Source organism: Tripterygium wilfordii, chromosome 10 (assembly GCF_013401445.1).
Source record: "Tripterygium wilfordii isolate XIE 37 chromosome 10, ASM1340144v1, whole genome shotgun sequence".
Classification (NCBI taxonomy): Eukaryota; Viridiplantae; Streptophyta; class Magnoliopsida; order Celastrales; family Celastraceae; genus Tripterygium; species Tripterygium wilfordii.
Window position 1 is genome coordinate 4129838 of NC_052241.1, and position 15358 is coordinate 4145195.

At 37.3% G+C, this 15358-nt stretch overlaps 2 protein-coding genes across 6 annotated transcripts; one reads left to right on the forward strand and one right to left on the reverse strand.

The window, feature by feature from the left end:
• Positions 1 to 2050: 2050 nt before the first annotated feature.
• LOC120007815 (transcription initiation factor TFIID subunit 13) lies at positions 2051 to 5295 on the forward strand. 5 transcript variants are annotated; one of them, XM_038858268.1, is made up of 6 exons: positions 2051 to 2174; positions 2592 to 2728; positions 2810 to 2847; positions 4193 to 4252; positions 4336 to 4410; positions 4905 to 5295. In XM_038858268.1, the coding sequence occupies exons 2-6, from the start codon at positions 2626 to 2628 to the stop codon at positions 5013 to 5015; spliced, it is 387 nt and encodes a 128-aa protein (XP_038714196.1). In that variant the 5' UTR covers positions 2051 to 2174; positions 2592 to 2625; the 3' UTR covers positions 5016 to 5295. The 5 variants fall into 5 exon arrangements, with proteins under 5 accessions (XP_038714196.1, XP_038714197.1, XP_038714201.1 ...); XM_038858269.1 differs by having other exon boundaries at positions 2059 to 2174; positions 2583 to 2728; XM_038858273.1 differs by having other exon boundaries at positions 2087 to 2174; positions 2626 to 2728.
• An 87-nt stretch (positions 5296 to 5382) lies between these two features.
• Positions 5383 to 9756, reverse strand: LOC120007814 (dnaJ protein ERDJ3B-like). Its single transcript, XM_038858267.1, has 10 exons — positions 9461 to 9756; positions 9229 to 9377; positions 9006 to 9135; positions 7645 to 7759; positions 6965 to 7081; positions 6679 to 6765; positions 6332 to 6391; positions 6172 to 6249; positions 5959 to 6030; positions 5383 to 5839 (listed from the first exon to the last, which is right to left on the reverse strand). The coding sequence occupies exons 1-10, from the start codon at positions 9529 to 9531 to the stop codon at positions 5681 to 5683; spliced, it is 1038 nt and encodes a 345-aa protein (XP_038714195.1). The 5' UTR covers positions 9532 to 9756; the 3' UTR covers positions 5383 to 5680.
• Positions 9757 to 15358: the final 5602 nt, after the last annotated feature.

Genomic DNA, 15358 nt, shown 5'->3' on the forward strand with positions numbered 1-15358 from the left:
TAGGCGCCCAAATGATCAGATATGGATTTCTGATGGATGATATATATACATATACAGACCGGATATATACCGGTGGACCGTCTGAGATGGGGTGCATCACAGGGGACGCCCTCTGGTGTAGGCTATGCTATCGGGATACCCGATCCTCATCCAGTTTCGGTGTAGACCTGGATTGAGACACCCTACGGGGATTAGGGTGGGTCCAGGGGTGATGGATTGTTGGAGATTGATGTGGTGATTACAGTGTTGGATAGCCTTATCGGCTACCATTTCACTTGATTGGATTGGTGTATGGATTTCTGGAGACCAGTGTGGGTGGTTCCAGTGTTGCTTGGCCTTATCGGCTATTGTGCTATTTGGTTAACTTACTGATGGATGTATATTTCCTGTATCGCATACTATGCATTTCATTTCTGGGTTTATCAGTATTATTTATGGATATTGGCGTTTCCTCTCTACGCCCTACTGAGCTTTGTGGCTCACCCCTCTTCTTTATCCCCTTTCAGGTGAGTTGGATGTAGGTGATGGCGGTCAGCGGCGGGATGCGTGAGCTGGTGTGTAGCCTTGGGCTGACTCTTTAGTGGGTGTGGGGACTTTTGATATTGTATTTTGTATATATTACTGGGTTTGATATCGGGTAGATATATTTTATTATTCCGCTGATGTATTCATACTCCGGTATTTCAAGTGATTTAGGTGGTGGTATGTATGATATTTTGGGTTCAGTACTGGGTATTATACATTGTGGGAGCTAGTATGATTATTATTATTACAATTTATTTTATTGAGTTTAATTATATGAGTTGGGATCAGGTTCGGGGGACGGGGTGTCCCCTGCCGGTCACGTTCCTGTGGTATAGGTACACTTCGGTATACCTTAGGAGAGAGGGGCGTGACACATTCTCATAGTGATCCAGTAGGAAATGATCCAGTAACAAATCAAGTGAAGAAGATGATAAGTGAGAGAGGCTTGGAAGAATCGAAGCAATGATACCTGTTTGCGAGGAAGAACGAGCGTCGATCACTAGAGAGTGAGATGAGCTTCAATTGCCATGGATTGCGAACTATAGAGGAAGAATCACCATGGAGATCATGAGAGAGATCATGAGAGAGAGGGAAAGTTTAGATTAGCCGATAAGTGAGAGAAGCTTGGAAGAATTGAATCAATAATACTTGTTTTTGCTAGGTAGAAAGGGTGTCGATCACTAGAGAAGGATACGAGCTTCAATCGTCATGGATGGATTTGGAGATCGTGAGATCACGAGAGAGAGTTTAGATTAGGGATTTTTTATAAGGACGAAGTTGTCAATTTGATATTTTTTACATAAAATAATTGGAATACCATATTACAATACATTTTTTGATTACATTTTTTTAGTCTTATCTAAAATATGTGTAATTAGATTACCATTGTGAGATATTAAAAAATTAAACAAACATCGTAATGGAATAAGATTCCAATTTCTATTACAATTCATCGACATCCAAACGGGCTCTAAGAGCAATGAATGAAGAAGAATGAATCAAATGTTATATGTTGTGTAATTAATAGGTTAGTTTAGAATTTTTTTGTGTGTAACTAATATGTGTGAAAGGGTATTTTTTGGAAACATCAATGTGTGCATTAAAAAATTTGTTGGGTGTATTATATGTTGTGTAATTAATAGGTTAGTTTAGATTTTTTTTTTGTGTGTAACTAATATGTGTGAAAGGGTATTTTGTAGAAAGCTCAATGTGCGCATTAAAAATTTTGTTAGGTGTATAAAGTAGGTGTGTGAGATGAGTTGAAATATGTGTGTAAATAGCCATTTCCGTTTTATATATTGTATGATTAGACCTTTGTGACCCATTGGGCTTAATTGTGGGCTAGCTCGTTCGCAAAACTGATGGACTTTGACAGCAGGCTATGCAGCAATGCTTCACAGCCCAGCCTCAAACACTTGGAATTATAGCGTTACGTGACAATTTGAAATGACATTTTTAGCCTTTTGGCAATTGACAATTACCGATGGAACATGTTGTGCTTTTCTGCCGTTGGATCAAAATCGTAGAAACATATAAGAGTCAATTAATTCTCCGATTGCTTTCATTACGAAACCCTTCTCTTGCCGTCACTCTCGCGCAGATCAATCTCCCTTTGTGTCCCCGGAGCTACCTTGTTATCTTGCCGGAAGGTTCGGGTATTTCTGATATTCTGATATGATATTTTCGGTGTTTCTGTGGGTATTTTTTGGGTCTACAGATCTGTTCTTCTGGATTTGTTTTCGTGTTACGTTTTCTCATCAGTTCTTATGCTGCTTTTTTGTGATTCTATCTATAATTTTCATTCTGTCAAAAATTTTTTGTCTGTTTAATTGATCGTTTTGTAGTTTGAGGTGTGAACTGTCTAGTGCGTTGTTTAGGGTACTTTTTCGGATTAACAGCTTAATATTTGTAGGTTCAGAAAAGTGTAAGAGTCTTTGTATTGCCTGTAGGCATGAAAATTCCATTATAGTGGCTGTAAATTGGAAATCTCTGAACTCTGAAGTGTTTATTGAAATGTGTAGGCGTAGTGTTTTTTACTTAAGCATCTTATTGATTAGCTCCCGCAGCTGATATTGAAGAAACTGCTATTGTGCATAAAAGATGAGTAACTCTTCTGCTGGACCTCCTTCTAAATCTAAAGCGGGACCTTCACAGTCATCAGAAACTTCATTCAAGCGCAAGCGAGGAGTCTTTCAGAAAGATCGTGAGTGAATACATGTCTCTGTTTGAGTTCTCTTTTGGAGTTTCCAATTCACTTTCTAATTAATACCTTATGGGTGCGCAGTGCAGCATATGATGTACGGTTTTGGAGATGATCCAAATGTAAGTGGCCTATTTTTTCAGTAACTTTTAATTTTGTAATGGGATATTGGTTTACTTTTCTGGACTTTGCCAAAAACAAAGTCATGTTTGTACTTCAATCTCCCCTTGGTGGCGTTCAGATTAAACTCCCCTTTTCGTTCTGGAATTGAAATTACTGAAGGTTGTTGGTTGGTTATGTGAAGTGCATCCAACTTACTTTTGGACCTTTTAGAGCATCTGCATCAGTTACTCTTAACAGATTTTCAGAAATATATGCATCAGTTACTCTTAACAGATTTTCAGAAATATAGACAAAATGTTACTTTTCTCTATTTTATAGATTCCCTATCCAACCAACACTACATCAGATTACCTATCATATTCTCTATTTTATTAAAATAATAATTTATTCATTTCTTCTATTATTTTTGTTTACTCTATTTTGTTTACTTTATCATTTCTTTGGGAGTTGTGCAAAGAAACTTCTTCCTTGTTCATTTTGAGTAACCTGATCCATTCATTTGGGTGGTCGGCCAGCGCTTCAGTAAGAAGCTCTTTGGACTTCGGAGAGAACTTGATCTACTTGACTACTTGCGTTTTGAAAGGCACCCATTTGTAATTATATTCTATTTTATGATAATTCCGGCTAATTGATGTATCGTTTATGCTATTTGACTTCAATATGATGTGGGTTTAGTTGTTCATCTCGTTTGATTTCTTTTGAACTTCTATATTTTAAATGGCCGTCATCGAATCCGGTGAAGGACCGTCGTCGACTACGGTGTAGGACTGCTGTTGCCATCACCTGTTCCCTTTCCTCTCTCAAGATGCTTCTTCTTCTTCTTCTTCTTCTTCCGTGTTTGATGAGAGAGAAATATGAGAGAATATGTAAACAGATATCAGAGGAGAGAGGAGAGAGACAAGATAAAGTTAACAAAATATATTATTTTATTTTTAGAGATGTGAATAGTGATTCTCTAGATGTAGGGAACTACTGTAGCAGTTCTCTAAAATAGAGAACCTCTAGGTAATCTGATGCAGAGTTGTTTTTTCACTAGTTCTCTATTTTCATTCACTATTTTATAGACAGAACCATGGTTAGGTAATCTGATGTGGATGCTCTTAAGAAGCAAAATTATGCTCCCACAGTTACGCATGTGCGCTTTTGTTATTTTGCTCGCTACAATTTGGAACAATTTTGTTATATTCATTCAGTTGATGTTGTGATGTCTAGTTAGATATAATTATGAATATGGATTCTATGTCATTTATCTAATAAGGTTTGTGTTAGGAACTTAGGATATGGACGTAAGACATATCTTTAACTTGAACATGTATGTTCAAATATACCATGTTGCATTTTCAGCCGCTTCCAGAAACTGTGGCACTGGTAGAGGATATTGTTGTAGAGTACGTCACTGATTTGGTAAGCCTATTCTTAGTTTTGTTATCACACTCGCGACAAGATGGATGATGGGGATTATGTCCTTATACTCAATTTTAGTACAGGCACATAAAGCCCAAGATACTGGATCAAAGAGAGGGAAGCTATCAGTTGAGGATTTCCTCTATCAGATTCGCAAGGTATGTTCAGCAGATTGTTTTGCATTGCTCGCTCTATGAGTAGTTTGTTTGCTGTTTGAAGTTTTCGTGTTACTGAACTACTGCTTCATGTTCCTGAATAAACTTTACTTAAGACTGCTTGATTGGTGTCTACATGACTAAGATGTAATCAATTGTGAATCACCCCATGAAAACTTTTGCTCTGCTCCTTCCTCACCTATTTTATAGTTCTAGTTTACAGACAGAAAGAAACAAACAAACAACTGGCTCTAATGCTGCATATTTTAGATTTGGTGATTCAAAACTACTTCCAATCTACCCATTTGTAGCTCAATCTACCCTTATGCTACACTCGGCATTCGTGGTCGTCCCTCAAAATTCTTTATCATTCATATTTACCCGTCTTTGAAACATTGGTCTGGTTGTAGATATTTTACGAAATATGTCGTAGCTGAGTTTCAATTTGTAACATATTCAGCCATAGAATAACATATCCCGATACTTTGATGGTATAGGACATGCCAAAACTCAACCGGTGTACTGAATTGTTGAATATGCAAGAAGAGCTAAAACAAGCTCGAAAGGCATTTGAGGTAGATGAAGAGAAGCTGGCATCATTAGAATGATATGGGAGGAATGGTCAGTTGCCTTCACAACACTTCGATGAATGTATGTTGAGGAATAAATAATCTTATAGACAGGTTCAGCAGATGATGAACTGAAGACACTTGCGTGAACAATATTTGGTGTTTTGACACTCACTATCAACCCTCAGGGAGCAGCAATTTGCCAGAATGTCTGTGATGAACAAATAATGAAATGATTGAATGATGCTTTTTTTATGCTATGTTTTAACCACCCATATGAAAATATTACTCCATTTTGGGCGAGTTTGTTCGTCCCAGACACAGTAGAAGAAAACAATTTGAAACTGAAAGCATTTTGTATTTCAGATTTCGGCAATCCAGGTGAAAAAGCAGAATGCGAACCAAGTCAGTAAAATTCACTTCTTTTGATTAGATTTAGCTATTACAGAGGTCACATGGGACACAAATAATGCGAAAAAGGGCCTGCATGGCACGGGACGATTGAAACTTGAGATGACTACAGCAAAATATCTCAGCTACTCTGTTAACGTAAACAAGGGAAAGTTTTTCTTTTTTTAGAAAAACAAAAAAGAAACAAAAGAAAACCAGGAAGGCTTCATCGATTTTGTATGGAACCTCATCTTTTACAGGGGGAACGCCTGCCTTAGTACCCCAGGGAAAAACAACGTCCACTACGGTGCCATCTAGCCAATAACTTCTTTAATCTTTGCCTTCTGCGCCTCTGTTAGTGATGCCGGGAATAGAACCTCAAAGGTGACAAACAGATCTCCTTTCTTATTGCTAAAATGAATTGGCATGCCTTCTTCTTTGAACTTTCTCACTTCTTTGGGCTTGGTAATTCCCTGCGCAATGTGAATATAGCCATCATTTCTTATTTGTTCTATTTCGCTCTCATCTATTCATCACATCCGCTGGAAGATATTGAAGGGGGATCCAAAGAGCATAATATACTCATGCTTACCTTTGTGCCAATATCCACCAAATGCTCATCAAGGTGTTTGATAGTCTTCTCAAAACCAACAAGAGCTTGAACCTGATAAATAAATTGGGTCAGGAAATTAGAACTCCATATGAAAGACCAACCCTTCCTTCAAGATATTCATCCCAAAAAGGTTTTCTTTTTCCTTAATAAGAAAAAAAAATAGTGGTTTTTTTTTTCGTGCATGTTACTTACTAGGGTAATGGTGACAGTTGTGTGCAAGTCATTGCCTTCCCTTCTGAAGGTGTCGTGGGGCGCGGTCCGAATGCGGAACTGCAAAATATCATACGAGAGTTGATGCCTGCACAAGTTCAATATGCAGAAAAAATCACAGAACAGATGCCAAGAGACTGACCCTCAAATCTCCTGGCTCTCCATCTATTATAGGCTCACCATCATCATAGAACACCACCTCCTGTAACATGCACAGAACTATCATTCTTAAGGCTGAAAAGGAAAATAATGACTTAAGGTGTGGATGTAGCAGTGGGAGTACTATTAAAAATCTTATATGATAGGAGAGAATGATTTGGTTATATTAAATTGTGGAACCAAGGAACTAGCAGCATTTAGTCTTTGGCATCAAACAGGTATACAAAAAGTATGAAGTTAGACGGGCTGCCATTCTGGGAGGGTGATATGAAGCACGAGATTTCCATCAGGAAAAGCTGTTGTAAATATAAACTTCAATATCCATCTTACCTGCCCATCTTGCATCCCCTTCTCAATATCAACTGTGATGAAGAATCCCTCCCTTACGTATTTGACATTTTGGCATTCCTGGCAAACCTGTGTGTATATAATAACAAAGAAACCAAATATAAGCATGACAAGACATAGAAGTCATTACCATAATATGAAAAGGAGTAAATTGTGTTCAGCTCATAACACATGCTGTTGCTATTGCTTTCACGAAAGTATGGAATTAATCAGCATAACCATCTCCATAAAACCTTTCACTGCAAAGTCATTTGAGCCATTAAATCACCTGTTCAGTCATCTGTTGGAACATCCCAGGACCAATTTGTCGGTGATGGATCTCATTTCTGCAATTGCAGCGTCTCTTCCCAGTGGCTGGCTTTATAACATTTTTCTCCCTCCAAACCTGAAATTTACATATAAAAAACCATATTAATGAATAACCTAACAAGTTTATCATTCTCTAATTCTGTCATTACGAAGTAGCAGGGGTAACAACAAGTGAACATGACTTAACGAAGCTCCACAATGTTTACTTCTTTCATCTAGAAAGAAAAAAAGCAGGCGGTAGGTCACAAAACACTTTTTTAATTAGTTACATCATGATATGATGAGGGGAGTCTCTTAGAGGGTTGTGGTGCTTAGACATGCTAGAGATTTGAGGAGCTAAGAACTGCAACACACAAAGTTACAAAGAAGCAAAACACATAGCAATAATTCAAATGGCAATCCTGCACCATAAGAGTGGAGAAGTAGACAAACCTAACAGCCAAAACACAAAACGGAATGTGTTCTCAAAACTTCAAGTGATATAGGCAGAAACAAGTTTTATCATATTAACTGAAACATCTACAAACAAATAACCCAAACTCTAAATAGCCAAACAAATAGGAATGTTGTATCACAAGACTAGCATTTGGAATTTGGGTCCTGGAATTCACATAAATTTTTCTAAAAACAAATGCATACCTTCATTGTACCTCCCATGTATAGATCTTCCAATGTCGCATCTAAGTCAACAATTACATCATCGCCCTTCGCAGTCCTCTCCTCCTCCTCTTCCATTGAACCCCCACCAAAGAACCTATGAAAGAGAAAATCCAGCACTTTGTTAGCAAAGCAGACTAGTAAATATAAGTTTCAGAAAAAGAGAAACTATCACCAATTTTATTTTCGTTTATGTTTCAGATTTACTACTTACAAAAAGTATACACCAACTTAAAAGTAATGTATTGGGCTCGTAGTAAATAAGTCACATCAAGGTAGGGGAGTAATACCACTTATGAGATAGTTTAGGCAAAATCATCTATTTGGTAATAAATCAATACTTCTATTAGATCCACAATAGTAGATCTAACAAACAAATTCTACTTGTGTAATGAAGATATTCACACAAATAGAGAATCCACAATGGTAGATCTAACTAATTTTTCCCAAGGATTCACGTCACCGCCCTCAAAACCTACATGGATAACGTTTTGAGGGCGATGATGAATCACAACATCTAAAAAATGAGACATTGACGACTGAATTATTGTCTACAAAGGCAATTGAGCCTTGATAGAAAAAATGTACCAGCCAATACCATAAGGTCCATAACACACTATTCTCCACCCTAATGGCAATAAAAGCTTGGGTTATGTGGCTGGTGCCAGAGTCAGTGGAAGAGGAACTTGACGCTTGAAAGTTTGATTGTGGAGAAGAGTGTCAGACTGGTCGTAATTCGTTTATTACTTTTGGCAGAGAACTTAATGGTCTTTCGAAGGATAGTAATTCTCAATAATGTTGTTCCATTCTTTTGTAACACTTAAGTCACTTTCTAGTTGCTGTTCCAAACAAAAAAAACTTATAGCCTTCTTTTCATTTCTTTAACAATTTAGGAAAGCTACCACTACATAGATATGGGAATAGGGTCTCCCTATGCAAAATGCAAACAAACAGGAAGAAATATTCAAACTGTATCTAGAGTAGCATGAAACTCCACCTTCCAGATGCTAAGACAAATGAGAGAACTCATGCTAAAGAAAAATTCAAAGAGAGAGATTTATTCTCCAGGTCACTCAACAGGAGAGTCCATATATCTAACAACCTTGCAAGAAAACAAAATTGCATCACCAAATTTCACTTTCCTAAGACTTCTGATGATCATAATACCTAATGAAAAACTTGCTCTAGCCTCTATGGTTAGCCACCAATAACATCTATGAAAATTAAATCAATGCAGCTCAGCCTTGGATCAACAATTTCAATCACGTCCAAATACTGACAATTAAGGGGCATAAAAATGATCTGACACCTTGAATAAGCACAGCATTTAAGCAATAACTTACTGAGAAAAAATGTCATTAATGTTCATTCCTCCTCCACCTCTGCCACCACTTGCCGCATGCTGCTTCAGCCCCTCTTCCCCATAATTGTCGTATATATTTCTTTTCTCGCCATCCGATAACACCTCATATGCTAGAAACATGAATCAACCAACCAATGAATCACTCAACTATTAAAATTACAAATAAACAAATGCGAAAAGATTAATGATTAAATTTTTTTGACCATTGCTAATCTCGGCGAATTTCCTGTTAGCCTCTTCATTGCCGGGGTTCTTGTCAGGATGATACTTCAATGCCAGCTTTCTATAAGCTCTCTTGATCTGCTCTTCCGAGGAGCCCTTTCGCACTTGCAATATATCGTAATAGCTCTTTCTGCAACAATTTTCCACAAATAATCACTCACATATGTGCATAAATGTACGGAGTATGAATCAAACAGTAGACATACAACATACCCTGCCGAGACGGTAAGAGCGTATAATAGAGCGCATAAGAAGAAACAAAGCTTCGCTCTTCGATGCGCCATAGAATAGCAGAGTTGGATCTTTCCAAATCCGCAATAAATCTAGGTTTACCGTAATCAGTGTAATCTCTGTAGGGTTTCTGAGAGCGAAAATGTGAGAGATCTCTGTTATTTCGGTTTCCTCTCTGCCCTCTGGTTCTCTCTCCCGAGAGTGTATCGACACGCCCTGCGCGTGGAGTGTTAAACACGATGACAACCGTAGGCAACAAGAAAGACTTGACAAGTGTGTACGTTTTTGCAACGTGTTCCTGCTGAAACTGACCAATGAGAGCACAGAGAGGGGTGGTCCATCCTATAAGAATCATCCACGTAGGAGACATTTTCTGCTGGTATTCCGAAAGAAGTGTGAGGCTTCTATAGCTAAAACGCCGTCGTTCTCTTTGGCGTCAGATTCGTTATAAACTGTGTCCTTTAAAAACTTCGAAGTTCACCTCAACTGCTTCGCCTGTTGAATTCCAATCCCAGATCCAAGCTCCGAATATTGCATGGAAGGCACTGGCATTTTATGGACACATTTGCAAAATTTAATTTGGACACACTAAAGAAAATGGTATTTTTATAGTCTATACTTTATACTAACTAAAATTTTTAACTTTAGAAATTGTGGGGATAAAAAACCCACACACAGAGGCGGCTCAATATAATTAAAGACTTTAGGCAAATATTATGGCCGAGTCCCTTTAAATTTAATTTAATTTTTATTTAAAATTTACTTTTCTAAGCAAATCATCAATTAAAGTATTAAAGTATTTAGGATTCTCTAACATTTCTTTTTCAAACGATAACAAAGCCAATTCATTTAACATTTTTTGTGACATAAATAAAAAATAATAATAAAATGAAGCAATAAAACCTGGTTGTTGTTAGAGCCTTGAAGCTTGGGCCATAGAGTTTAAACCAAGAGAAGAATAAATGATTACGTTTGTATGTGAGAAATTCTTGCACAAACTAGAGAAGAAACTTAGTAGATGCCTAACAAAAAAATATGAAAGATTGATTGACTTGACAATTCCGTAGTGTGTAGTACAACTTGTACTTGTTGTGAAGGAGAGTACTTGTTGTCAAGTGTGTAAAAAATGGAAAAAAATATTTTGGGGCCCTAGGCAGTGGGCGAAAGCCTTAGCTGCCTAGAGCCCAGTCGCCCAGACAATCAGAGTCAGCTCGAAGTTGAGCTTAGAGAGGTGAAGTGAAACTTACACCTCAAGACCTGCAATAGAGATGAGACGGCCTCTCGTGGCCCGATCGAGTTTTCGACGATCTAAGTCACTGAATTTGTAAAGATAAATAGAATATAGAGAGAATTTGTGTTTTACCTCTTACCCTTAAGGGTCATTTTCTAGGCGATCGACATATATGTTTCCTCACTTTAAATTGTAATGATGATTCTTTCATGCATGTCGTTTTGATGGTTGTAAGAAGCAATAGAAAATTGATTGCGCAGATCCTCTTAATGGATCGGATTTCCAACATCTTTGATTGACGACCTAGTCATCCTCTTAAATCTTTTTGACAACACCTTCTCGTTGGACGATCTTTGGTTGTGAGGTCAACCTTGTCTTATTTTCTCTCCCTCATTTGCCACTCAAAGCTTTGCTGAGGTGCAGTCCTTGCAGATTCGAGAGAGCCTACAAACTGCCGTCTAATTTGGGCATGGTCAATTGGATGTGGTTCATTACTATGTAAATAACCAACGTGATCAGCATTTCAATGGGCTGGGCTTCACCTTTCATGAGCTTAAGTATTTCTTTTTGAATTTTGATATCAAAAGGAAGCCGATATTTGCACATAAATTTAGACTCATTGCACACACTTAATTAATACACTCAAATTTTTTTTCCTAATATATATATTGAATTTATAAAATTACCCTTTCAACATATTAATTACTTAGTATTTAATATCCTAAACCCTACCTAAATAACCCCAACTTCACTTTGAAAGCAGGCGAACCTCTCCCCCTTCGAATGATCCTTCGCTTCCTGATCTCCCATCACCGAGCTCGACCCAGGACCGCTGTACCACTGACGCAAGCATATTGCCAAGGAGGCTGCTTAGGGGGCATAAGAGCAAGAACCTTCACACTGACGCCATCAACTTTAGGAACACTTTGGGGTCTCGTTCGCTATTTCAGTCCCTCAACTCAGATGGATTTGTCTTGGTTTGTTCTCGGTGTTCCTTATATTGATAGTATTTGAATTGGGTGTTAACGTTTACACCCACCCTATATGGCTATGCCTAGGTAATCTAGTCATACATATGCAATGAACTCATGTGTTGTCTTATCATGTCTTATCTTGTTTTGTTTAAATTGGACTCTTTTAAGCTTTACATGCTCATGACATATCTTTTAAGTTTTTTGTAGAAGCTTTACATGCACATGGATATATATTGGACTCTTTTAAGCTTTACAAGTGCATGACATATCTTTTAAGCTTTTTGTAGAAGCTTTACATGTGCATGACATATTTCTTTTTCTTTTCACTTAGAAGAAAGGGACCCATCGTATGACATAAATACGTGTCTTAATTTGTTAACGTTTACACCTGCAAGGAGTCGTCAACTTTAGTTTCAAGGAATATATTCTCTGTTAAAGTGTGTCTCTTTAATTCCATCAGACCTGTGTGCGTTTTGTATTAGTCTATATATACATAGATATGGTTCTTTTCACTTAGAAGAAAGGGACCCATCGTATGACGTAAATACGTGTGTCTTAATTTGTTAACATTTACACCTGCAAAGAGTCGTCAACTTTAGTTTCAAGGAATATATTCTCTGTTAAAGTGTGTCTCTTTAATTCCATCAGACCTGTGTGCGTTTTGTATTAGTCTATATATACATAGATATGGTTCTTTTTGACAATATACATACCAGCAGAAGATATGAATTTGGATCAACTGAGGATTTGGGCCAATGATCTGCGATTGTCAAGTGGTTCAAGTGATTAGGTAAATATACAATTCTTTAATTATTTCAAGAAATATTTTTTATTAGTTGCAGATGCTCAAGTGCATGTATATCATTGTCAGGATGATATTCTCAGAAACGAAATAAAACAAGAAGATGAAAATGTTACAAACAAATTTTCCACCGATATGGTATGATATTTAACTCATTTCCAATTATGTTTCATTTTGTCAATTTTTAATCAGAAGTTGTTAATTTCTAATAGAATTAATACATTTTTAGGTATTCAATTGATTGGATTCAAAATACTGGACGCAATTTAGGATATATCATTGTCATTAAAAGGTCAGGACTAGTCTAATCAGAAGAGTCCTAGACTGTTGTTCCAATGTGATCGCGGTGGCACATACAGAAGCAAGAAAACTTCCATGAAGGTTACAGGTACAAAAAAAATTGATTGTCCTTTCAGAGTGAAAGGGGTGAAAATGCGAACAGATGATAACTGGATGGCAAGGGTGGTATGTGGAACACATAACTATGCCCCTGCATCATATATGAAGGGACATCCATATGCCGGTTCGCTATTTGAATTCGAAATACAGTTGATGGTACATCTGTCTACGAAAAATGTGAAGCCACGAGATATCTTGACATCGTTGAAGAAGCAAAATCCGGACAACGTGTCCACCATTAGGACCATATGCAATGCACGCCATAAATTTTGGACTATAAAGAAAGCCGGTAAAACCCAGATGCAAGTTGTCATGTCATTCCTACAACGTGAAGGATATATTTTCGAGAGTCAAACAAATGTTGTAACTAATGAGCTTGAAGATTTATTCTTCGCACATCTAGGATCATTAGAGCGATGGCGTGCATTCCCGCACGTGTTATTGATGGACGCAACATATAAAACAAATAGGTACAGGATACCTCTCCTTGAAATTGTCGGCGTGACTTCAACTAATATGACATTTTGCATAGCATTCGTGTTCATACACTCAGAAAAGGTGCTCAATTATACTTGGGTTTTAAGGTGTCTGTAGTCAACAATGGATGGATGCACCAATCCACGAGTTATTGTTACGAATAGAGAGTTGGCCTTGATGAATGCGTCTGCCCAAGTATTTCTTGATGTTGAGAAATTACTCTGTAGATGACACATCTATAGAAGTATTTTGAGCAAGTGCAAGCCATCAATAACAGACGACAAATCTTGGAATGCATTCTACAAAATGTGGACTATATTGCTGGAATCTGAAATTGAGAATGTGTATGCGTGCATCGTTGTTGTTTATTCATCAAGTCATCCGATCACAATCAGATTTGGAGACATCGTTGTCATTTATTCATCAAGTCATCCAATCATAGGACATAGCTATCAAAGCGAGTATTGAGTAAAGCAAAACTATCATCCAACATCGATTCAATATATCACACTTCCAGGAATTATGTGGTTTTGTTTCAAGCCACGCATTGCATATGATTTTGAAGGAATTTGAGCGGTTTACGAATATCGAAAAAGTTTACTACAAATGTGGATATCAACTTCGTAAGAGCTACGGACTGCCATGTGCGCATGGGCAAGCAATATATTTGAACGATGGTCGTCCCATACCAATTGATTCCATAGATAAATTTTGGAGGAAACTTGACTTATCACCATTTGTGTCTCTTTAAGACGATGACATTGATTGTGACGTCGGGCTACAAGTGTTCATGGAACATTTTAAACAGCAATCAAGGCATGGTAAATTTAGTCTTTTAAAGAAGTTGAGGGAGATAATCACACCATCAACAACTTCAATTCGTGAACCTGTTGTTAAGACAAACACTCGTGGATGCCCTCTTAAAAAAAAAGTTGCAACAAATACTCGTGCTAATTCATCTATATTATTGTTTGTTGAGCCCGATTCCCTTTATTTTCGGGAACCAAGCAGAAATAATTATTCGCTTGGAGGCCTCGACTCGAAGAACAGAGATGACATATCCGCTCGTGCTAATACAACTACATTTGAGCTTGTTGAGCTAGATATTTTCCAGTTCCAGGAACCAGCGATACATAGTTGCTCCTCTGTTTACAACTACTCTGTACATGCATATGTTTGTCAGTTTTCACCTATACTACATCCTTATATTATGCATGTACAAGACGTAAAACCTTATGGAAATTGTGGCTTTCGGAAGATAGTTGTTTGTCTTGGTTTTCTCAAAGATGCAGGGGCAAATATTTGGTATGACTTATTAGAAGAGCAACACATATTTAGGACACAATATGTTGCAATATCGGCAGTGATGACCAATGGACTCGTGTTTACAACTCATCAAACTTCTTTGCATTAGATAGAGGAGCACCGATTGAGCATTGGATGACTATGCCAGACATGGGTCTCTTGATTGCTTAGAAGTTCAATGTGATATTACACGTTTTAAGTGCTGCACAGAGTTTGACGTATTTGCCACTTCGATCTACTCCACCACCGTCAGATCAACATGTTGCTATCACTATCGGGTACGTAAATAATAATCACTATGTCTAGGTTGCATTGACAGAGGGTTACCCAATGCCCCCATTATGCCTCAATGGGTTCACTTCAGGCATGATTGTGCAGCTGTAAGGGCTACCCCGTATGCGGAGAGAATTTATGCGTACATGTAGTATATGAGTCCTAGGTTTCCTTCTGAAACCATTGTGTTGGAAGATTAGGAATGTAACATGTGTTAATATGTTTGAATAACTTTGTTTTAAATATCCAAGACTTTTGTGCTATTAGTATTTAGTAGTTATAATCCAGTGTTTGAGAATTTAATACAGAGTTTACAATATAAGGTTTAAAATTTAAGATTATTTTTGACTTAATTAATTATATTTTAACATTACAATCATTAAATAGTTAACAACACAAAAAAAATTAAAAAAACTTGG

What these genes read in the sequence shown, in the direction of transcription:
- LOC120007814 (XM_038858267.1), bottom strand. Translation starts at nt 9,531, where the DNA reads ATGGCGCATCGAAGAGCGAAGCTTTGTTTCTTCTTATGCGCTCTATTA. An exon ending in ACATGGGAGGTACAATGAAG is followed by an intron (nt 7,082 to 7,644) that starts GTATGCATTTGT and finishes TGTAAATTTCAG; the next exon opens with GTTTGGAGGGAGAAAAATGT. An exon ending in TCCAACAGATGACTGAACAG is followed by an intron (nt 6,766 to 6,964) that starts GTGATTTAATGG and finishes ATATACACACAG; the next exon opens with GTTTGCCAGGAATGCCAAAA.
- LOC120007815 (XM_038858268.1), top strand. Translation starts at nt 2,626, where the DNA reads ATGAGTAACTCTTCTGCTGGACCTCCTTCTAAATCTAAAGCGGGACCT. An exon ending in TAGAGTACGTCACTGATTTG is followed by an intron (nt 4,253 to 4,335) that starts GTAAGCCTATTC and finishes ATTTTAGTACAG; the next exon opens with GCACATAAAGCCCAAGATAC. An exon ending in TCCTCTATCAGATTCGCAAG is followed by an intron (nt 4,411 to 4,904) that starts GTATGTTCAGCA and finishes TTGATGGTATAG; the next exon opens with GACATGCCAAAACTCAACCG.